Consider the following 25,792-nt stretch of genomic DNA (forward strand, 5'->3'; position numbering starts at 1 on the left):
ACATCCAGCTCCTTCCCAGCCAACACATCCAAGTTCTTCTTGGCAGGGCTGCTCTCAAGCCTGCATTTTGTGCTTGGGAGTGCCCTGACCCTCGTGCAGGACCTTTCAGCTGGCCTTGGTGAACTTCATGAGTATTGCACAGCCTCTCAAGCCTGTCAAGGTCCATCCGCACAGCAGATGAAATTACACCTCACTAAAAAGGCAGCATAAACTTGCCACTATTTTCCCACCAGCACATACTTGAGAAATCAGAATAAAAAACTCAATAGGAGTTTGATGAGACTCTATTCCTACACCTACTTCATTACCATATTGATGCATCTTCCAATAGCATGTTGAGGGCTGTGAAAAATCACTCTTGCTTCCTTGGTGATAACTTGGGCATGACTCCAGATACACTGCTTGCTGGAACAAGTCTCTTTATCATACTCCAGTAAAACTGAGGATGATAAACAGCTCTCCATTAGAAAGGCACTTAGTGTAGCTTTCAACTCCTTTCTTGAAAATGCCATAAATGAGCATTTATTTTGTTCACTTGCTGTGGCCTCCATTACTCAGTCTTGGGTTTTAAGTATAGATTCAAGTAAGAGAAGACAGAAAAAGAACAAGACTGCTTGCAGCAAACACTTGTTAAAGTTTAATAAGGTCCTCAGTCAGTGCGAGAACTCGCTGTAATCCAGGATTTGTGACATCATCAGTGTACCTTTGGGAGACATTAGTGTAGGTGTTCAACTTTTAATCAAGCTCGCCCAGGCACACACAGTCTTTCTTCTAACTCTCCCTGTGTCTCTCTCCCAGAGAGAATCCACTGACTGCAGACTGGGAAATTCAGGCTGGTACATACTTGAGCTCCTGCCCTGCTGATGTAGAGCAACCTCATAACAGCAGCACACACAGAGCCAAGTGAGCAGCTTCCAATGTAAATGTGTCCCAAGTTAATTATTTCTGATAAATGGAGCTGGTTTCACTCCAGAGCATTTCAATATACAATGCCCTAGTGGGACACAGTACCAGCCCATGATGGGACATCAGAGTAGGACAGGCAGAGTCTGCCATGCTCTCACTACTGCAGGGGGTGCTTCTGGCTGCTGCAAAGATGTGCTGAATCAGGAGGGACTTTTGGAGAATGGCCAGGTGGCTCTCAGCCTGTTTGAAGAGGAAGGCTGGTGGGGTGGTTAATCACTACACTATTCATCCCAAACAAACTCATTGCTGGTGGGAGAATACCACCTGCTTCTGCTGGCAAAAGCCAGTGAGTCTTCCCACACACACAGGGAGGCATGCTCCACCTCATTAAAAAAAAAAAAAAATCACTGGAAATGTTGGCCCTGTAATGGTAAACGTGAGATATGGAAATATGGAATTTGTGTGCAATTATGTCTAAACATTAAACAGTGTCTTAAACACAAGGGTCATTTTCCTAAATATGGGTTTTTTTATCAAACAGACTAGGATTATGAGTGTACTATGTGGTTCAGTGTACTTTTCTCTTTGCTCTTGTAATGAATTTCACTGGCCTAATTTTCAAAAGCAAAACACTTTCAACATCTACTTTAGAACTAGCTGCTATGAAGTAATATAATAAAATTGAATTTTAAAAGGTCACAATAGAAAAGAATATTACATTTTCCATCTCAGAATGCTGGAATAAATTGGTTTATATGGCAAAAAATTAAAAAATACAAAAGAAACAATGTAAGAAATGCTATTTTTCTTTCTCCCTTTTTTTTTTTACAACATACGTGTAAGAACTATCTGTCTTTTTGATTATTTTGACAGGTGTTCCTCCATGGAAACAGAACTAAAGAGCTTTTAGTGTCTAGAGGTTAAAATATCATTTGCTTCCACCAACTTTTAGCAGCTGTATCCATGCTCAAGAATGGAGCTAAAACTTAAAACAAATTGAAGCTGTTGCACCATTGTTACTTTTTTCCAAATTTGCTTCATCCTTTGCAGTGCCCAAATGTAAGCTTTTGAGGCAGAACTTTTCCGTACTTCTCTATTAAACATTCAAAAGCTGAATTCTCAAAAGACTCAAGTATATTCTGCTTTAATTTAACAACTAGTTCTGGTCAAGCAATTTCATGGCATCCAAGAGCCATCTTCATCACATTTTTCATTGCCCACTTAGTTCTATGACTGTATGTAGAGATATTTTTTAGATAACTATAACAAGACTACTTATACAGATTAAAGTTACTGATGTGACATGAGCAAAAACTTTCAGTGGTTTCAGTCAAACAATACACACTTCTGAATTCTTTCCAGCTTGCAAAGAACAAATACAACTCAGTGTTAGTAACAACAACACTACAATATTGAAAACTCACTTGTACCATAATTCACATCCTAGCTGAAATGAAAAGACAATTCTGATTGGGAAAAGGCCAGTGGCCATTGGTCTGTCCATACATTTTTATTTACAGACTCAATACCTCAGAGTCTGGTACCTTCATTATTACTCTACATCCTGCACTTGGGAATGAATCACATGATTTCACATGTGTCAGTCTAACAAGCTTCAATGGACAATTGAGCTGCACCTCACAGGGGATGTTTTAACAACTAAGCACAGGTCAGAATGCACACTGCACAGAGTTCAGATTTCAAAGGAACAATATTGCATTACTTTCCATCTTTTCCCACAGACTAACACCAAGCTTTCACAATGACTGACCTTTATACTTGGAGTATTAGCAAATTATTATTTAATCATAAGTGAAACCAATTTGGTGATTTGCCTCTTTTAAAAATTCATTTATCTGAATGAAAGAGACTTTATTTATACTAATTAAATAAAATTACCGCTCCATGTGTATAGATAATCCCAAATTGGCTGGAAGTTCAATGAACTCTGGAGAGGTTCATTAGCTTAGATGTAACACCACAGGAATGTAGTTAAATGGCTTGCAAAGCCATTTCAGGTCTAGCAGAAGTACAGAACTGATTTGTTTCAGCACATATCTTCAGCTCTTAAATCTGCCAGATTGAAACAGCTCCATGCTGACCTAGTTTGGATGCCTCTGATCTTGACTCCCAGGACCTGGACTTGCAGTGGCATGCTAAACAGCATTAGGCCATCCACTATAACCACTAGTCCTGGGGGGCTTTTTTCATCCAAACACAGAACTGTAACATGGCACAAACTATCAGCATCAGCATCCAAGGCCCAGCAGGGCTGCTCCAGCAGGGCCACTGCTGAGCTTGAACTAATCCCCAGGGTGGTTGTTTGCAGGTGGGTGAATCCATCCTGCTCTCCCCAAGTGTTTAACAGTAGCTATCCACAGCATCCTGTGTTGTCCCAGTTATCTAAGATGTCAGGCTCCCCATGATCCTGGATAGCAGAGTGTTGGTTACACAACATCCCAATCAACAGAACATAAATCATTTGAAGAAACTGAAAACTAAAGATAGCATTGAAGAGTTGATTTTTAATTAGTGAGAAACAGCATCTCATGTTTCCCATTTCAGAGGAATATAGCAGGCTTTGGACATTATATAATACATTCAAGTAAAAAGAAAAGTTAAAATACTGGAGAATATGTCTTTCCCTTTTTTCCCCCTCTTCAGGAGGATATATACCAAATACGAAAATGTCAAATAATTTCATTTCAGTATTTCACAATCACAAAAACCACTCATTTTTTAAAATACAATGGGGCTCTTATAGAAGTTTTGCTTCTTTTTGTAACTTCATCTTGAAGCTGTTCAACATTAACTTCCAATACTGCACTGATACCTCTTATCACATTGGAGTTGCAGTCTAAACACTAAAAATACAGTAGTTCTTTTTTTAGGCTTCCCTAAAGCAATGGAGAAGGTTTTCTGTGGAAGTTATGAAATTTTCATCCTCAGAGAAACTCAGAACTCAACTGGTCAGGCCCTGATCAGCCTGGTTGTGCTTTGAGAAAAGGCCAAACCAGACATAACCTCTAGAAGTCCCTTGCAACTGAAATTATTATGCAATTATATTTGTATGCACTACTAGAATTTCCTGTGGTGCCACACTAAGAGGTCAGGAATTGTGTGTTGCCCCCAAGGAACTGACTGGGAGTCTCAGCACACTCAGCAATGGGCAATCTCTGAGGAATGTCACTGTCATGACTAGAATAATTCTGAATTTTGAGGCAGCAGCAAGAGCAAAACATTATCTTCTCCCACATGGTTTTTATATGGCTTTATGTAAAATTCTATCTCTATTTTGCCAATAAAACTCCAGTGGCTTAAATTATTTCTCACTTGATTAACATTGACAAAAAGGAGACAAAGGCTTTGCTATTTTAATTACTATAATTGAGAATCTACAAATTAACCTTTATTTGCAAACACCTCATTCCCCCTTATCAGGTAACCCACACTGTAAATTGCAGGAGCACAGAGTAACTAATAAAGACATTTCCATCCCAACATATTATGGAAAAATACAGACTCATCTCTCTCTAATGAGAAAACTTCAGTGTGTCACAAAGCCTTGAAACTGAAATGATATCTTTATGGAAAAGATTATAATTGGTAGCGGGTCTCACACAGCCAAATCAGGCTCTAATCCAATCACTAAACTGCCATATGCTCTGTTCTAAGCCATCAGCCAGTTCCCCACCACGACTCTCCAGAAATAACCGTGGTTTGCAATTGCCCAGCTGGGCATTTAAAATATTCTACAAAGGTTTGCTGCCACCTATTTGGTGGAAAAGGACATCATCTCATTGTGGTCCTTGCAAATTCATCCCCATTTTTATTTCTGAGACCAAATGGTGAAAAGAAGTAACAAGAGCAGTCACAAAACTATGAAAAAAGGTGAACTGCAAAGTACCATTACAGATATTTATAGAAAGCACGAATGGAACTGAGAGAAAAGTCACACATCTCCAGGTTTGCCCCCAAAATTACTCTTTTTAAGACAAATACCTATAATCCATGTCAAATGCACTCCAAGTGTTAGGCAACATTGACTTTCCCATCTAAAACTGGAATCAGCATTCATTCTTTGCCCACACAGAGGCCCAAGAGGCATCAACTCTTTGAATGTCCTCTTCCCTTGCGATTTAAAAAGAACTCTCCCTCAATGCCCACCTCAATTGTCCTCTTTGCATTAAGTGCATATCCCAGCAACACTAAGGCAAGAATTGACTAAGTAGACGTGTAAGTATTAACTGGTAATCACTCATGTGCTGTACATTGGACCATAATGAAAAGATAAGAACAGCCCTAAAGCCAGGGGCCAGAATCTCTTATCCCACCAGTATCCAGAGCACAGGTTCCTCCTGCCCTCCTCCAGAGGTATCCTGAGCCACATCCAGCTGCCAGGGAGCTCAGGATCAACAGCACAGGTCAAAGGACTTCTCTCTACACCTTGAAGACCTTCTTCTGATGTGACCAAGTGCTGGGCTTTGGCACCTCACCAGGAATGCTTGAAGATCACCAACACCAGTGGATGCACACAACTCCCCTCCTACGGCAAGACAGAGCCCAGGTTCACTGCCTGGCCTGGCTCACACCCAGCCACACTCAGGCTGCCTCACAGCACTGCAACAAGCACTGCTTTGGATGGCACTCCAAGGTCTTCAGGGAAACCTGCATCTTCCATCAGCTGCAGAAAGGCTGGAGGTTACACTCCAGCAGAAAACGACTTCTGCAGATCAAGTGCCTCTATGGACTCTGGACACCCTTTTGTGTTTTCCTTTCCTTTTAAATGAGTATCAAATTTTTTTATACCTCAATTGAAATATACTTTTTAAATAAAGTATTTTATCAACATTCAAAAGTTGTTGAATGTTGATAAAAAAGTTTTATCAACATTCAAAACCAGTAAAAACATCCTAGTAAAAGGAAACCAGTAAACTTGCACAATTCCTCCAAATACACAGAAAACAAAATAAATTCTCTGCAAATACAATAATTTTCACAATACAGCTCAGCAGTATTCTCTCTTTACCTAAGTGCTGAAAATGTGACCGAAGAGTACAGTAAGAACTCAGGAACATCTGGCTGGATTAATTAAATCTCTATTTTTCATAAGGAGAATTTATTCCTACATACTTCAAATTTCAAATTTGCTAATATCAAATCCCCTCAGTCACAGTATGAACTCTTTAAGGTATTCCAAAAGCATGCTCCTCTGAACTTCTCAGAATAATTCAGCTTGTGTACTGTATGTATTTACATATCACTGTATCTGATCTGTCTACAGCATGCAGACCCAGCACACTTGCAAATGCAAAATGAAACCACTAGGGACACAGATGTATATTAAAAGTGCCTTAAATTTGGCCTATTTGCAAAAAACTCAGGAAGTCGTGCCAAGGCAAAGCAGAAAACTTGGACCATTCTGCTCTTCAGGTCTAGTTCATAGGATTGTTTTCACAGAACAAAAGAACAAAGTATAAATATTTAATTCTCCTGACATGCAAACACTGCATTGTTTTCATGTTCGTATGAGTAACACTCCTGTTCACATTTTTATTTGCCATCCAATTAGTACATTAACACAAGTACAACTTCCCACCTCTGCACTGAGGGAGATGTTAAAGAGGAGACAGGCATTCCTCAGTTTTAGCAAAGGTGGGAATACTCTGGGGTGAGAGACTTTTTTCAATAAGTCAGGTCACAGAATACAGTTATGCTGATCACTGGGGTTAGAACCACTAGTCACAAGCTTTAAATTAGCAAAACAATTCTTAGAACGAATTTTATTCTTATGGTATTATTTTATAAATAAATAATGTGAATTAGTATTTAATTGTTTCAACCTGAGGTTTTAATTTTCCACCTATCAGTATGGAAAATCTCTTGGCAGCTCTGGAGGCTATGTGAAAATTAAATTTTTAGTTTAATTATAAATCGGTTTTGCTGTAATAAAGGAGGCTTTAATTGAAATATTTTAATTAAGTGCTTGAAGCCACACAATGCAGGATTTCTGCTGCAGAGTAGCTTATCTCAGAGTCTGGAGTTTCACATTTACTCAGCTCCTGCACTGAACACAGGCTGCTGCAGAACTAATTGTTACTGCTGCTGCTTTTACCTGGTTAATGCACATACCAAGACAAACAGTGGGTGCATTCAAGCACGCACATCAGACCACGTTAATAATGTGAGCAGTAAAAAAGGGTCCTTAGAACTGTTTAAAAATAAATACAGTGAGTGAAAGAAAGAAAGCTGTAGCATCTTATTCAAAATGTCCTTGATCCCCACACCTCTTGCCTTCTGGCAGCCCTCCCAGGAGGAACAAGTGGCAGACAGGGCTATCAGATTGCTCTCTGATGGACAGCCAGACTATGGCAAAACACAGCAGGGAATGCTGATCTCTCCTTCTCCAGACAGGATATCAAAACTGAAAGCACTTGCAAGGTTCATAAACAGCAGGATCAACATTATTAAGATTTCAGGAGTGTGGGAAGGGGGAAAGGGCCGCTTGCTTTTTCACAGATTAGTTTCCACACATGAGTATTTCAACAACAACACAATCTGTGTCTGGGGCCCCTCCTGATGACACAAACGAATAAAGAAATGGGATCTAGAAGTACAGAGCAAACTGAGAACAGCAGCAGCAGAATTTCACACTTGTAAAACACTATGTATAACCCTCTGAAGGTTTCTGGAAAGGGGAGTCAGGCAGGTGCTATTATCCTGACAACACAGGCAAGAATAGCAGAATGGTAAACACTGATCACCTGCACCAAATCTACCCATAGGCATCTGCATGGCTGTTCTGAGAACTAGGCTATAATACATTTTCCTGTTACCATTGCACTGGGTAAAAAAAAAAAAACCCAAGTCACCTAAGTTTTCAAGCACTAACAACTATGGAAACAGCTTCTGCAATATAACAAATTAACTAAAAACATTTATACTTCAGAAGAGTTACTTGCAAGGGAGCCACACAAGAAGCAGAAGAGGCAAGGAAGTAGTTATATAAGACTTGTGGCAAAGAACATCCCATGCATTGCAGTAACAGAAAGCTAATGCTGTAAAAAAGGGGGGGAAAAAAGCCCCCTGTCTTCTACTAAACAGTGCCCTCACTGATCAAATAACTTAAGATTGAATAACAGACAAATACAAGGTATTTGACAGTGGGTTAATTAAATTACAGAACAACATACTGATTCATACAACATATCTTGTCTCCAGCAGAAAACACTTATGAAGGAAAAAGGACAAGCACTTAGTACAATTATGTACAAGAGACAGGCAAAATGTCATTTCAGAAAACAAATATTGGCTGTCAAGCGACTAGGTAGAGTAAAACCACAAAATAGAAGGGTGGAGCACTGGGGGGTGTTTCTTGCCCTATTTCTCTTGTATTCCTGCTCTTTACTGGCTAGTACAACTCATTCTGACTGTCTGAAGGAGAAAAGCCTGCCAACTAATCTTAGAAGCCAAGGGAAATAGATTAACAGAGGAAATGAGTAGGCCTGGACTTCAAAATTCACCTTCTCCAATTTCTCCTTCCTCCATCTAAAATGCACAACTAAGCTGTCATGAAACCACATGTTGTAGTAGTAAAAAACCATTTTGTTATTTTAAAATCCCTGTGAGAAGAACATGGCCAAAATTGTGACTGAAAGCTGAACAGACTTGTCAGAATTGGCAGGATAAAAATTTCAAGAAAATTAAGAAACTCCCAGCTGGTAGAGATCACTTTAGCTCTTTTAATCCACATTGCTATGCTGATCCACACCAGCTGAAAATTCGACCCTTCTTTTGTGTAGTGCTATTTTTAAGCAGCTAAACTTCAGACTTGAGTACAATTGTTCAATCCCACGACAAGCATAGTGGAAGCAGAAGAGAGCCAACGTGTCCCAGTCACTCACTGAATCCTTCATGTGCCAGTCAACTCCTATTAGTGCTATCAAATCACCCACAGCTGTTCCCAAGTCTCTCCTGGGAGCTACAGTGAGGCACAGCAAACTCCCTGAAAGTTGAAGACTTTCTGCTTTTAACATTCCCTCATGTTCAGACCACCTGTGCCACCTACACTTTCTATAAGTCACCTTGGTGGCCTGTAACACTCTGTGAAGGCAGGACCCCAGGTTTTGTGTCACATTACCCAATCTCTTCTTCCTCACTTACTCTACCCATGAAATGAACTGTGCCATCTCCTCCCATCAAGAAACTTCCTCAGTCTCCATAGTGAGAAAAAATTCCCTGGCAGCACCTAGATGTATGAAATCATGCAAACACAACTTTTGAGAACAAAACTGGGTCTGTCAGATGGCTGATGTCATCCTTCAGACACTCACCAGGGTGACAATGGCACATTCAGCAGTCAGTTGAGCAGCACTGAACAACGTCCGGACAAAGCGGTAAATCTGTTTCTGCTCCGGGTCATGTTTGTCATAGTCTGGTGGCACTTCGGATTTCTAAGGAAGAAATACTTCCAAATAGGTGACTGAAACAAAACGAAGCAGACAGAAAAAAAAAAGACAGTTCACATGAAAGGGAAGGAGAGGCAGATGAACTTACCGAAAGGGGATGAAGGTTTTCATCAAAAATATCTAAGAGCATTCTTCCGTCTGTGTCCCTAAAAGTATTAAAACCAAAGCACTGTCATTATCTGAACACAACAGCACACAACCCTCACAGACACAAGTGCACCATTCAAACTCCAACACTCCCCATGCTGTGGGGTGCTTAGAAACACGGATGAAACATGATTTTCAAATACAGGTTAGACCTACTCTGCCATAAGGCCCTCGTGTAACATGAAATTCATATTACAAAACACACTAAAACACTCAGCTTTCAGTGCCCAAGATACAAAACTGCTGTGCTCTTTACTATGAGGCTTAAAAAGCACTACTACAAACTTGATAAAATCAGGCCAGCTTACTCTCCTTTTCTCCTTTTTTTAACTTATTCATGTCCACCCCTGCAATCTCTCAATTCCTCTTCCTCCTTCATTACCAACATTGTAAATGTTTACTGTGGCATTCACATTCTCTGAAAAAATTCCTTCAACCCAGGGTTTTTCTCCAGGAAAGCTGAAAGGCAGCAAGAGAGGCCTCAGAGAAAAAGAAAACAATTCTTATCTCATTTGCTTCTCCTGTGTTGTGCTCATGTGGAATGTGTTTGGAGATTGTTTACCCACAGGTGACTGCTTGATTGGACTCCAGTGTGAGTTGTTTTGACTCTTTGGCCAAACTGTGTCGGAACTCTGGGAAGAGTCACAAGTTTTCATTATTATCTTTGCAGCATTCAGTAAGTATCCTTCCTGTATTCTTTAGTATAGTATAGTATTCTTTACTATAACATAGTATAATAAAGTAATAAGTTAGCCTTCTGATAAGATGGAGTCAGATGCATCATTCTCTCCCCTCATCTGTGGACCTGCATTTACAATAGCTCACTAATATGCAATGCTATTTTTACAGTAATCTTTTAGTTAATACATACATAGTTCACTTTTCATTTATCTGAAAAACCCTATTGTACTAATGAATTCTAAAAGCCAAAAGCAGAACATACAAACAAAAATTCAGACAAAATAATATTCCTATTCATTGTTTTATAAGATGTTTCTCTGAAATGCCTGCAGCTCAATATCAGCATGCACATTGATGCAACTTCACAAGCCTAACATCCAGTATGCAATATAAGATTTTTGCTGTATGTAACTTCGGCAAGGACACTAACAAACAAAACCAAGAAGTAACACTGTACCAGAACTGGCACTTTCTGGACAAATGCATCCCTGTGACCTACTTATTACAGTCCCATCTTTATTTTTAGCATCCCTGGTACTCTGATCATACAGTTCTTAACAAACAAACCACTGAATACATTTTCTATCTTTACTTAGCAGCACGTGTCTCTCAGAGCATACAAACCACAAGTTTTACAGTGGACTTATGTCTGGAAAATACATTTATTAACTCAACATTTGAAGGTGACATTTTTTCTACTAAAATGGAGGCTAACACTGGAAAGAAACACACTTTTAATATAAAACAGAACATCTAAATTAAAACCAACAACCAACAAAACAAAACAACAAAATGAAAAATTAAATAAAACCAAATCCTGGACTGAGGTGACTGGGGTAATTACTAGAAAATTCCCATCAGCAAGGAGTCTAGGCCAGACTCTTAACCCTACCTAAAAAACCAGTATGTTAATGCAGAAGTAGTCTCCCTGAAATGATTGGCGTGCTACAGTAAACTATGGCACTTCACAATGTAAATAATTTCCGGTTTTATTTCTTCAGGTTGTAGCTGCTGTATGCTATGAAGTCACACCTGACTGTCCTCAAAAATCTATTTAAAAAAACTTGAGAGGTTTTTGTCTTCATTGCAACTCACATTGCACTCTTTCAAAAATGGACCATCTAGTGATTACTCAAGCATTCTTTATGGTCAATTTGCTGGGGTTTATTTTATTTCTTTAGCAAATTCACCAATGCTTGTGCATTCCTTCAAAAACAAGATGGGCATAGTTTTTTAATTACCTGTTGAGTAGCTAAGACAAAAAAACATTAAGAAAACTGATCAGTATAACCATGATAGAAGACACTGGGAAAGGGAGGAATGATAACTAGAATGCTACAATCAAATGAAATGTGAGAAACATGTGAAGAAATATTATATTTCATGCATAGCTTCTCAAAAAAATTAGACTGGTGAGGGTTTGAAACATTAGGAAGTAATTTTGGCTTAAGTCTCCTATACAGGAGAACAGGACCAACTAAATACTGTCTAAAATGAATTATTCTCTGGAAAAGGAGATGCTTGACTCATTTTCTGTCAAAATGAACCTTGAGTCAAAGAGTCACAGTGGTTTCATACTCCCCATCCCCCTTAATGAACCACAATCTCCCATATACGTCAACAACTTCCTTTTCTCCTATAACAGCAGGAAACAGAACATATGTTTTGCTCTTGCTGTTTCAGCAGCAAGCACAACTGAGTGCTGTTATCACATTGTCCCACCATTCCCAAATCAGAGCGAACCCAAGACCAAACAGTTGTTTCACATCCCTCATTCCCGAGTTTCTAACTGACACACATGAGCCTGGCTCCAGCATCACTGCTGGGACTGTCCCAAGTGCAGGCACAGCTCCTCCCCACCCCAGGCACATGCCAGGGAAAGCAGCAGCAAGCAGTTTGCTGAATCAATCACCTCTCCATCCCAAAAGTGAAAGGACAGATAGCAACTTTCCCAAGAAAGTAACAGTCAGAATGCATTTGTTTTCAAGATGCTGACACAGTACTCTTTATTTTATAAAGGTCTGGTCTCTCTGTCTACCAGCTGTAGGTCACATTTGCATCAGGCTCTGCAAGCCAACAAATGGGCATAATTTCCTGCAGAGAGGGATCAGCTCCATGGCAATCACCATAGATGGCCACATCTGGCACACTGTGGCTCTGGATGCCCCTGGCTCTGGGTTCTTCCTGCTCACTTGAGAATTCTTACTGAGGTTTCTTACCTCTTGCAGTCTCTAATGTGCCCAATTCTCTCAAGCCTTTTACTCAGCTGCCATGGTACTTAGGAGAACACTTAATAATTGATTTCCACAAAACTTTGGAGTCTAATTATCTTTGAGATCTCTGTAATTTTTTCAAGCACAGCAAAAACTGACTAGCTAACCAAACTAATCCAGGGACCATGGAAAAAAGAGGGGAAAGGAACCACAGATGGATAAACAAATAATCCAAGCATGACCACTCATGCCTTATTTCCTGGTAAATGAGATTAAAAGTTCAAGAGAAGATTTCACTCCAACTTTTGCTTTATATACTGTCATGTTTCAGTCCAAGGCCCACTGATGTCTCAGAAGTCTTCTAAGAGCTTTCAGAGGGAATCAAGCCCTAAGCCCTTCTGCCCTTGTGCACATGTAAAGGTTTCTCTTGGGATGTCAGCCTTGTTTCAAGAAGTGTGATGGGTTCCAGTGACCTGAACCATGGTCCTGAATGACGTACCAGCTGAACTTTAAACTCATGAGTAATTCCTTTTGTTCTAGTTGGACTTCTGATAGTGCAGAAGAAAAAACATCTAAGTGGCTTGATAAATCAAGATCTAAGCCAAGTTCTCTGAAAAGGCCAATTGAAAAACCATGGACACAAAAGTAACTTGAATTATTTATACAACCTCTCCTTAGAAATGTCAGGAAATATTATTTTAGGATACTGTGACGTATCATGAGGACAGGGAATTTAAGATACAAAAACACAATTCAACATGAAGAAAACTCATGTATGTGCCAAGTCACTTTTTAGAGAACCTTTTTTCTATTCAATTTCAATCAACTTGACTGAGCAGAGATCTAAAACATACTACACCAGGAGAGATAAGCCAGGACCTGCTCTTTTTCTGAGGCATCTTGAATGACATCTATTCACAATGCCACTCTTACTGTATAATTCATGGGTTTTATTTCAAAATCCTAACTGATCTCTGACATACACCGTTAACTTTACAAAGGTGCAGCTAAAAATACAAAACTGAAAGATATTATTCAGATTTCTCTACATGTAAAAGCAACATATACAACAATGCAGAAGTGCTCAATGCATATAAAATCAAACACTAAATCATCACAACTTTTCAATGTTGAGCTGTAGTTCCACTTTTTACAGTACCTAATCCTCCAATTTTAATTTTTCTATGTGAAATAATACCTATATAAAATGCATGTGTTTCTTATTGCTAGCCTGTAAGTTAAGAAAACGAGTATCCAAAAACATCTTGAAAGAAATAAAGCATGGATTTTTCAGGGTTTGAGCAGTTCACTTGTTTCAATAAAAAGATATTTTCAGTACAAGATTCCACTATTCACATACCTGTTTTTGATGTGGTAATATATTGCAAGAGCTACACTGTAAAGAAAAATACAGAGTTAATATCTCAGGACTGCCATATTATATTTTCTGTCATATTGCATGCAAATTTCAAGCCTAGCACAAAGCATGACAAACAGTATACGGTCAACAGCCAATTTTCTTTTGTTGGCTCTTAGATATCAGGAAAATTGCTGTAAACAGACAATTTAATAATATTTGTTTTGTACATTTCAACTACATCCTTTTTACTAGTAATTAAGTAATTTACTTCATATTATCATCATATTTATATTATCTTCTTACTTCATGTATCAAGTTGCACATGCTTTGCATTTAATGCCCTGTTCCACTAAACCCAATGGTTAAACCCCTACTGACTTCCAAGGCTGAAGACAAAGCACCACAGGCATTGGACATTCTCTTTTAGTTTTGCTGCCAGGTTAACACAAGATGTTTATATCACCATTGGCTTATGATTGTATATTTAAACCCATTGCTTGTGTCTGTCTTTATATAGCTGCTCAAAGAGCAGACTCAAATACCACTCCTACAGTTTTATGGCATCAAGTTACTTATTTTAACTCAGGAAAGACAACTCCCTGAATAACTAACTGCATTATGCATTTCCCCTACTCTCAACCACACACCCAAGCACCCCTGTTTATATTCTGCACACAGACAAAAAGTGTCCTTATATTCACGGAGAGTTAAGATTTTGATTACATACACAACTAACTGATCTCATTTTGTTCTCATGAGATGGAACAAAATTAAAACATGGATTCTTATTATCCTACAGTTTCCAACTCCCAGCTCATGCTTTACTCACAATATATTTTTATTGAAGAATGAAGCTGAGCCAGCACTCTCCCTACTTACTGCAGCAGCATAAAACCAACCTAAGCTAAAGGGGAAAGAAGATGGAGGAGGGAATTCACTGATTCTCTTTGTGGACAGTTTGTTTCATCAGTGATTCACCGTAAGATACTTATGTCTTACACTGATGGAAAATTGCCCCTTTTTTCCTTAAAACACCTTTCAGAGTCAAGTAGATGCTCTCTGATTTTATTCAGAATCTTTACATGAAAACTGAGATACTGCATGTTAGGAAAAGAATACGTTTGAGCTAAAACACTAGCAGAATTTTAAACTATTTCAGGTTTGATTGTGGTTTTTTTTGAACAGCCATACAGTAGAAAACATTTTTATCATTAAAAGAAAATATAGTTTACTAAATTTTTATGAGCTTTTACCTACCTGTAGTAGAAGTTCTTAGATCATGCTTTCTAAATTTGGCTTTTTTCTACAAACACATATTTAAGGACTCAAGAGATAGGGTATACCACAGAATTTAAAGATCACAGCTGTTACTCAACACAAGAAAAGCCCACATTTATGAATGAATTTGATTCGACAGAAAGATATTCGCAAAATGAATTAATCCGAAAATTTAATTTTAAATTATGCCCCTAGGAACACACTTGCAGCTCCAGTTCACTTAATGAAAGCAGATGAAAGAAACTATGTGCACAGCTCTGCTTGGTGCCCATATGGTTGCCTTTGTAACAAAATGTTAAACTAAGTTTAGAAAATATTGACTACTTAGAAATCTGTATCAGAATCTGAAAGTCTCTCAGGGCTGCAAGACAGTAACTCACCCAAGTTTCATTCTACCTTTCATACACTGGTTCAGCTGGCACTAAGAGTGCTGAAATGATGATTATGGAGCTTTCCATCACCCTACCCCAGTCACCCTGACTGCTGCAGATGCTGCAGTGGATACAGTAATATTTTAAACACACCAGTGCTTAACATGACCTAGAAGAGATGAGCAAAATGCCTCCCTCTTAGATTTATCTATGTGCAACAGTAATTTTCCTGTAGAGAATGCAAGGTGTGGGGGAAAAAAATGAAGTTGTCCTACAAAAGCAATAATCCTACTGTCTCCTCACCCTTCAACCTGCCCAATGTGCAGCTGGGACAGAAGATGCAGAGACTTTGTGTGCCAGAGTTCAGTTTCTCACCCTCTGTAGACTCTTTTCAAGCCCTCTGAGCCCTTGCAGCTTCCAACCCTCCCCATGCTGGCAGCCTGGCCTGAGCCCTGCACGACCCCTGCCCCATCCCAGCACGGGCTCTTCCAGCCCTTCTGCTCCCCTCAACGCACCTGAGTCTCTCCCAGACAATCCACCCTTTTCCTCACTACCAGCTCGTCCTTCTGTGTCTGAAAATGCTTCTTGGCTGCTGCACCTGAACCCATCTCTTCTTCCCATGAGCCATAGCAGGTCTAATGCAAGAAGACACCCAAAACCCCAAAAGGCCGCACTTATTCTGCATACAAAGGATTTTAGAGCAGAAGAGTATGAGATTCAAGGAGGAAAAAAGCCCAAACACCTCAGAAACGGAAGACCTTTCAAGTGTTAATCAGGACTATTTTTAAGTTACTAGTGACAGAAACCTGAAGAAAAGCAAGACTATATTCCAGGCAGAAAGAGCTGACGAGGAATCAGGCATCAGTTTAACTACAAAACCTTTCTCCTCTCCTCTCTTTTTTCCTTTAACAGAAAAATTAAGGACTGTCTAAGTGACCACATTACAAACTCCTTTGGATGTGTTAGTCTAAATAGATGTGTCTCTCATCTAACACCTCTGCAGCAGAGACACTGTCTTAATAAATTTTTGCATTTGTGTACACCAAGGTAACCAACCTACAGCCAACTCAAGAGAGGCTATCAGCAACCATTAACAAAGAGCACAAAATGCCCCAGCATTTGGTCTCTATTTTCCCCTTACTGTACAAAATGGAAAGAACAATACTCTACAAATATCAACTTCATTTCTCTCCAAAAGTAAAAAGGCAGCAGTGAAACTTAAAATGCTCATCTGAGACATCCCCCAGTAACTCTCAAGCATGACTGATGAAATAAATTTACTACTTCAAAAACGAAAGCCTTTGAAGCTTGCTTAGTAGTGGTTCAGAAATATATATACATAAATACACACATAAAATGCAAGTGCTTCCAAAAACAAATAAATAGTAAAACCCACCATTTGATGGTATACTTGAGGTTTGGTTGACTGACCGTGCTGTCATCCAGGAAAATAGTGGAGCAGGAACTGTACTTCCTTCTCAACTGCCCAGGAGGATGCTATGAAAAACATGCAAAAGAACAATGGCAATTATGTAATAGCAAAGCATTTTTTAGAGGAAATGTAAGAATTTTAAAACGACAAATTTCTGTCTCTCACAATGATGCACACAGTAATGTGATCACGTTTGGAAGTGGTTCAGAAAGTTGAGAAATAATTAACAGTGCAAAAGTCACAAAAACCCCTGCCTGAGACTTGCTAATGCTTTCAAGTCCCAAATCCCGTGTCCCTCCTTCCCCAAAACCATGCAAAAATTTTTATGCAGGCTTACTCAAATACACACATACACTTGGAAAGCAAAGATGAATAAGACCTATATTTTTGTCCTCATTCCAAAAGAGTAAATGGAAGAGTGAAAAAGAAATTGTGTTAGCAATGAAGACTAGTTTAGCAACAGATATAAAACCATGCTTGCAGAAAAAAAATTTAAAACCCTAAAAAAGCTCCTAACAAAATGAAGGGAAAGAGGTCTTTACAGTAGAACTACAAAATTAATAAGGAGAATTCATTAAAAATAATTTATCAATAATAGATTGCTATAAGAACAGAAGAAAACTGATCAAAGAACAGAAGAGTATAAGCAAATGAAAAAACCCCCATATCTTAACAAAAAAGGTTTTCAATACATTTCAATCCTTTTCCTGCACTACCATAGAAAAACACTGGAAAATTAAGCCAAAAAACTGGCATTTGAGAACTCTATTTCTAAATATTTTTTGCTGAGAGCTTCTCCATCAGCTGTTTAGAGTAGCCAGGACTCCACCAGGCTAAAGAGAACAGTTTCAATCACATCAGCTCATAGTGCTCTCAGTTCTTAATCCTCTTTGATTCTTTCTTTGCTTATTCCGTCTACACTAGCAAATAACTTGACCAAGAACCTATGTCAGCAAAGTGAAGATCAGTCAAATTACACACTTAACTCACAACAGAATTAGTTTAAAATTCAGTTTGCATATCAACATGGAAATTTTAATTCATCTTACAATTAATGTAGTTTCCAGTGTTTCAGTGGAGGGACCAATATCAATCTCATCAGCAGAATTCACAGGTATTTCCCAGCTCAGAGAACTGAGAATCCAGGATACAGTCCTGTGACTCCTACCTCAGTACATCTTCCCCTGCCCACTTTCCAAAACAGATATTATTACAAGTGCCAGCATCCATCAGCTCACCAGTGCTCCACTTTCCATAGGCAGCTGACTTCTTAACAGCATTCACTACCCAGACAGACTCCTGGTAAAACCTACACACAGCTAAGTCATATTTCTGTACTTCACAGCTATGAGTGAAAAACCACACAGTCTCCTGTTAATTGAAAAAAACCCCAACATTTTCTGAAGCTGCCACAACTGTAGAAACATTATGTTCAAGTTACCTGAAAGCTTACCAACAAAATCTATCAAGGTCCTTCACTTGACCAATAAAATTGTTGGCTGAACTGCTTTTCTTGGAAGCAAAAAAGTGTACCAAGAAAATGAAAAACACCCCTTTTCAAAAATCCTTCAGGACTTTGGAAAGGTACTTTGTAATACTTTGAAAGCTGACAATCCATCTACCTTGCAAGCTATTGTATGTTAGGCAAGAAAGAGAAAAACTAGGAGTACTGTGAATATTAATACCATAAAATTTATTATCTAGCATTGATGCACACAGAGAGAATTACTAGGGGACTGGTGATTCATAGCTCTTATTCTACCACAGTTGAGTTTAAATGTCTGCATTAGTCTGTTGAGTACCTTGCACAAGCATGATAAAGGCAAAGCTACTTAAAAACAAGAAAAAAGAGACTCTAGTGGCTGGAGAAAAAAAGGTGATGTACACACATCTCAGCATTGTTAGAAAAAAAACACATGGAAAGTTTTCTTTCTGCATAACAAGTGACAACACGCTTTAAAGGTTTAGATAAAATTTTAGATAAATATACTGGATTCATTCAAGGCAAACACAATCAAAAAACAGAAAACTACATAGCAACACCACTATCAGATTTAAATTTTCCTATGTAAACAGCACTCTAACATTTGACACACACCAATAATTAGGGCAATGCACCTTATTTCTGAAACTAGCACATCACAGAATTCTTCTTGGATTTTCAGCCCACATCACACTTGTTTAGGCTTGGAACTTTTCACACCTCAGGAAAATATGTGGTGTCTCATGCCTCACTTTCTGTTCACAACAACTTGGCAGGAAGAAGTCCCTCTCCTAGTCAGAAGAATGGTGCCAATTATAAAGCCAATTATAAATTATACACCCTTGGGTAAATATACACACACCTGTGCCATGTGAATAACTGACCTGTCAGGAGATCAGCATCCCCAGCTCCTACTCTGATGTCCAGCTGCAGCCATATGATGTAGCAGGTAGCAGATTTTCTGCCCTTTCAAATTGCTGGAAAACACCCTCAGTTTCATATTCCATCTTGACTAAGCTGGGAGATATCTGAAGTCCCACAGTTCAGTCAAACAGACTTTTCAGAGCCCCCATAAAATGCTGCACAGGAACCTTCTCCATCCTTGCACAGGACAAAAGGGGTTACTGAGCATCAGCTCAGCATTCAGTACTGTCCTACAGACAAACTCCCTTCTGTGGCCATTGCAACGGGATAGGTCCATGACCAAAATTGTACAGGAGCTTCACACCTTTGTATTTCAAATCCATCACAGCTCAACACAAAAATACTCCCATTTAGACATGTCAGAGAGACTCCAATTAAGAAAAAAAAAAAACAAAAGAGCTGAGAACAACTATAGAACTTTTGGAGAAATTAGCCAAATCATCTAATGAGATCCTTCTATGGTTCTATCCCACCATAAGGCTGGCACAGGGAAAAGGACAGACTGGGACACCTCCTTTTGCAAATCTTCATATGTAAAAATGAGCATAGGACACGTGTGAAGCCTTGACAACCTCTGCTATTACAAATATTTACTAATTCAAAGCACTCACTGATATGAAGTGGGACTCACTTGATATGTATTTTCAGTAGCTACAGTACTATTGCTGTAGCCAAGATACTCCTTAGATGCCATGCCTCTCAACTTCAGCAAGACTTCCAACTTCATCTCACATAAAATTCCCAAAGGGCAAACCAAGGAAAACATGGCAGATAGAAACTACTTGGAAAGTTACATTCTGGTCAGCTAGGGAACACTTGAAATTTGAAGGTTGAAGTAAGGGACATTCCACAGAGGTACCAGTCAACTCCACATAAAATACTGACCAAAAACTTGGATCACAGTACCAAAGTATTTATTATTGAATTTGCAGCTGACATTAACCTGTAGAGGACTTTTTTCTTTAAAAAATGCAATACATCAATAGAATTGATAGAGTTACCATGTATACAACAGAGTAGAGCACCCATCCACTCTGCTTCTGGAATTTTACGTCCAGTTTTTGACATTGTATTTCAAGAATAAATTATTTCAGAGAGTCTGGAGGATGGAGAAGCAACATCAGTCAGATTTGAAAAACCTGATTTACAAGGGACAGCTGGCAGGCTGGAAAGGTTTTCTCCAGGAACAGAGCAAAAATAATGGCCTTTATTCATGTTGAAGGGAGTTACAAAGAAGAGGATGTTGTTCTCCATGGCCCTTGTAGATGGGATAAGAACGAGTAGCTTTATGTTAAACTATGGAAAATTAAGACTGTACATCAAAGTGTGAGAAGAGGCAATGGTAGAAACACCCAAGCCATCACCTTTTTCTAATAGCAGGGATACTTCAAATAACTTGAGCAGTGATAGAATCTCCATCACTGAAAGTGGTAAAGAAGAGATAAAACAAACATAGGCCAGGAATAGCTTAGACACAGGCTTCTGCTTCTAGACAAGAAACCAGACTGAACAAGCTCTTGAGATGAATTCTGGACCAATCTTTTAACATTTGGTGGAGAGGCTTTGTAGCTCTTTACTCCAGAAGCAGTTGCTATTTTCCTCATTTGAACTAAGACATCCACTAGGAAATGCTGACAGTCCTTATTCACAATGAATATGAAATAGGTGTTTTGTGGAATTTCTTAACAGGAAAAGATATAGAACAGAAAACTCTGCTTTTTAACTTGTTAAGTCTTTGACTGTGTTACAGAAAAAGCCCTAACAGATCAAGATTCAGTTTCCAATAATGCAGGTGCTCCTAGCTCTTGAGACTAGCAGTTGTTTTTCCTTTGCACAGAAAGTACTAAGCAAATATCACCACTTTATTTTCTTCCAGCTTCATCCTGACACTTTCCAACCTTCCAGATCCTGAGTGTTTTAAGATATTTGAACTATAGGTTTTTACTTGAAGTTTACATAAAAACATTTTATCAGAAATCTAATGGTTTGGTTTGCCATCAAAATCATACAAACACTGCAGAATTGCTTCTAGGTACCTGCTTTGAAAGGGATCACAATGAATTCCTAACTCTTTCACAATGAGAATGAACAAAGGAGTTAATCTCTCTCAGGAAGCATGACTTAGAAATTAAATCTAAGTTTGTGAGCAAAGAAGAAATGTTACTATTTCTTTTGTTAAAATAGGCACTTCAGAGGGGTTTTGTGTAGAAACATCGAATGGATGGTGGACACGGCCCAAAACCCACACTCAGAATTGACCTGAAGGGCCAGCTCTGGCCTCTTCAGCAGCACTAGGGTGGCTCTCTGCCCTGATGCTCAGCAGGATTCATTTGTTTGGGCACAACACTCCCCTAATGAAGTTATACAGCTTTTGTACCAGCGCTGGCCCTCAGCCAGTCAGCTTCCAGTTTGCCAAAGCAGCTTCAGCCTTTTCCAGTGTTCTTTTGCACTTGTCCATTACAAGACAATTTGGAGCTTCTGTACTACATAATGACAGTAGTTTCTCTGCTTTCTGCAAACCAGGTGTAAGTTGGTGCATGATTTTAAAAGGCCCTATTAAATAATCCTTTCCCCCTGGAAAAACTGAGGCTTGCTTGCACCTGTCTGTGCAGACATGCCCATTAGCTTCCAGGCAGTAGAGGCTGGCCAAGATGCTAAAAGGCAAAACTGGCACATGAAAGTGCACATAAAGCCAAATTACAACAGTAAGCAAAAATACCAGGACTGCTTCTGACTTGGAAAAGGGAGGTTCCTATCTTGAGGATCTTCTGTTGCTTCAGGACATGATTTTGTTTTGACAACATTTTTCACAGAAGAAACATGATTTTACAGGTCAACAAATTACTTCCCAAATCAAGCAAACCATGCAACACAATTCTCTGCATGGCTCTGCACTTATTTTCATCTTGCATAATGCCAATACAGCAAAATTGTCTACTTTTGGTGCATTCACCAGAACAAAAGTAAAAGGAAACTGCACCATTGTATGTTCATCTTCCTCTGCCAACAAGTACAATTTAAAAAAAAAATCCAGTCCAACTACTCTTAAGTAATACCCCTTGCTCCTCATGATTCAATTGTGTCCTCAGCTGATGTTTCAGCAATGTTTTATAATGTCCAAAACCAGCCTAGCTTAGACTAGATCTGTACTTGCAAGTTCTGGGCTCTCAAAGCTCGTCCTTACTCGTGTCAGCTATAGAAAATGATGTCAGCAGACCACTGAGCTCCTGAGGGGCTCAGCAACCACCAGTAAACTCCTCTGCAGCACATGCAGGCCCTATTTAACCACTGATAAAGCACCCTGCTTTACAAACATGAAAGATTAAATATTTCCTTGACTGTTAGAATCAGCTCAAAGGCTTATATTTACAAAGCGTGTAATTGCTACTGTTGTGCAATTTCAGAAGGACTTTATTACATCCCCAGCAAAGCAAGTATTACACAGCTCCTTGTAAAAGAGCTGTCCTGCATGTTCTCATTCTAACTCCAAAGTTAGCTTTTGTTTCTCCCCATTAAAAAGTTTATCACTTCACATAACCTAGTGCTTTGAGGCTGACAGGAGAAGTAAAATTCTTCACCCTAGAAGACAGGAAAAGAAGCTAACTAGAAGACTTTAGAAAAACACATTTCAAACAGTAAATTTAGGTAAGCCATTAAAAAAAGCCTGTTAATTTTAACTTACTAGATGCCTGGAAAGAATCTTAAGCTGCATCTATTAGGAATGGCATCAGTGTAGAAAATCTGCTAAATGGACCAGGTGGCCTATAAAGGCCCCCTCCAGACCTGCTTTTTGTGTGACTGTGCAATGGAGAGGAGTAAAGGCCACATTAAGCAATCTCTAGGAGAACTTCAAGAGCACCTGAGAAGTCTCTAATCTATCTCTCAGTTTATTTTGTTCTTCTCTTCAAGTAAGGAACATCAATTTAAATATCTTGAAGAATTTGGACAGCAATTATAAGCCTTTACAACAGCCAGCCTCAGGTAGTCCACTTGAAAACAACATTTCATGGTTTATGTTGTGCTTTGCTTTCACAGATTAAACTACTTTTCAGACTATATTCCCATTTCAGCATGGATCTTATTTACCCATTAATCACTAGTTGAGAGTGTTTGATTATCAGTCCCATGTCCAGTAGTTTTACAACAGAGAAGCAGAGCAGCCTCTTTATTCAATCTGACAAGAACATTTGGGAGCTACATAGGAAGCAGGCAAAAAGGCTCATGGATATTGTTCTTGCCTCAACATGTAGAGCAAAAGACCCAACTGTTCTCTGCAAGTCCCCAGTACTGTGCCTGGGGAGAAGCTTCCCCTGATGTGAATCACTACAGGGTCACTTAAAAAGACCAGGGCTGTGACAGGAGGGTTGCCCAGTAACTTTTCCCCAAGATGACAAAAAAAAATTGTGGTCTATACATAGATGTTAACTTTCTACTTGGAATGATAAAAATAGTATTAGGTTGCTGGAATTTAACATCCAGTTGCCAGGTAGCAGCAGAAGCCATGTCCAGATCCCCAAAAAAGACAATGATGAAAGGATGATGCAGATACAAGGCTGGCAAGGAGTCTCTAGAATAAAAAATATGCCAAAGTGAGACATGATTTCCTTTTATTTTCTTTCCCTTTTCCTACCCTTTATCTTCCTACAGAAACCTATGTGAAAAATAGCCCTTATTTGCTCATAAGGGATATAAACTGCTCATAAACAGCTTCATTTTAAGAGTGTCTGTCACCTAGAAGAGAAGTAATTACTTGGGCTAACAAAGCATTTTCTCCTTGTCTGAAAAGGAACATTTCTAGAAAAACTTGAAAGTGAAAAATCTTTTTTCTCCCCTCACCCTGCTCCTTTCCTTTACAAAAAACACAGTAAAAAAAGAACTACCTACTGCAACAATAATAAAAGATTCACTCTTTCTCCACCACCTCCTCTAAAAACACAAAACATGTCTGTCTTCCTGCTTGCTTTCCTTGTACAGGCAGAGACACTGATGCAATCTCTCTTCTCTGACAAAGGAAACACCCCTAATCTCAGTCTGCATCTTTATCCCTCTCAGCAGCTTGACTAAGCAGATGAAAAGACATGTGCACACCAAGGCAGCATAAAAAAACCCCATAAAATAATAAAAAACAGTGACTGCCAGTGCAGGCAGGAAGAGAAGGAAAGAGAAAGGAAAGAGAAACAGAGTCTGCTGCAACTGCTTAGGAATTAAAACAGGCTGGAAGAAAGCAAACAGGTCAGGTACATGGGAGGTAGGGAACTTCCAGCATCATTCCCAGCCTGTCATGTGTCTCCCTGGGCTCTGTGGAAAGACTGAGAGATGGCAGCTCCTCCATAGCATTCTGTCACTCCCTCCTTTCATTCTTTCTCCACCCCAAAAAAAAAAAAGAGCAGCTGCTGGCTTCTTCCATCACACCTACTGACAAGGTGAATCTGAAACATGGCAGCTCTCAGCTCTTGACAAAGTGTAACAAATCAAAGCAGGAGCCCACCATTTGTGTTTGGGGATCACAGGAAACTATTCAGGCAAATAAAATATCCTACAAACAAAAGCAAGTGAGAAAGGAAAAGAACAGTGGTGTGATGATGCTAAGAAAGTCCATTTTTAAATGAGGAAGAGTCAATACTATTTTTTTTTCATAAGTAGTATTTCAAAACTACACTTGTATAAATTACTATTCTCATCTGTTACTACACAGAATTTGGCAAGCAGTTAAAAAAACACCACCCAGCTTTTCTTGACACTTCTCTTTCTAACCAGCCCCCCATATCACTTGGGAGAAATCCAATTCTGCCTGAAAAATAACCAGTTATGCAGATACTGCAAAAAAGATAAAAATTCTTTGTTGCTCATCTTGGTTATTTATCACAAAAAGAGAATAAGCATGAAAAACAACAACAAAAAAGATGACATCATTGAAAAACCACAAAATAAAAAAGTGCTACAAAATGGTGAGGAGTCCTTTTAAAAAAAAGACAATAACACTACAGAATTTGTCCTCTGAAATGTTTCCTCCAGAGAAGATGTGGGGACCCAGCACTTCACATCAACAGGGAAACAGATGAGCAGCAATAACTCCTATTAGCACACACTGAGAAACAGTGGAAAAGAATTGATCAATCTACAGAGTACATCATAAACCATTGTACCATGTAAATAGAAACGATCATTTGTCACACACAACTGTTAAATCTAATTCCTTCAATTTCTTCCAACAAGGTGGTCCAGAAAAACCATGATGGTTCCCTGCAGTCTGAAAATCTAAACATAGTTTCCAGTAACAAGTCACAGCTACCCCTTCAAAAATGATCACCCAGTTTGTACATCAGGTTTAACACACTGAAGACTTAGGAGGTGCTGAATGAATAATTACAGATGTGCTGAATGTACAACTTCAAGTATTACAGGACATGTTTGAAAATACACTTTTTATCTATGAGTATTGCCTAAAAAGCTTAACTGACCTGTAAAGACACAGACATGGTAAGGACTCCAGCCTCATAAAGGTTATTTTTAGCTTTGTAATTCAGAA

General features: G+C 39.0%; 1 protein-coding gene across 3 annotated transcripts in view; it reads right to left on the minus strand.

Moving 5' to 3' along the window:
• CCNY (cyclin Y) overlaps positions 1–25,792 on the minus strand; it is a 121,003-nt gene that overhangs the window by 14,065 nt on the left and 81,146 nt on the right. For all 3 annotated transcript variants that reach the window (XM_036401002.2, XM_054514384.1, XM_036401009.2), the window contains 4 exons: positions 16,821–16,921; positions 13,776–13,811; positions 9,463–9,520; positions 9,240–9,359 (listed from right to left, as the gene is read on the minus strand). In XM_036401002.2, the coding sequence (XP_036256895.1) occupies positions 9,240–9,359; positions 9,463–9,520; positions 13,776–13,811; positions 16,821–16,921 (315 nt within the window). The remainder of the gene's footprint in view (positions 1–9,239; positions 9,360–9,462; positions 9,521–13,775; positions 13,812–16,820; positions 16,922–25,792) is intronic.

Source organism: Molothrus ater, chromosome 1, assembly GCF_012460135.2.
Source record: "Molothrus ater isolate BHLD 08-10-18 breed brown headed cowbird chromosome 1, BPBGC_Mater_1.1, whole genome shotgun sequence".
In the NCBI taxonomy this organism is placed as follows: Eukaryota; Metazoa; Chordata; class Aves; order Passeriformes; family Icteridae; genus Molothrus; species Molothrus ater.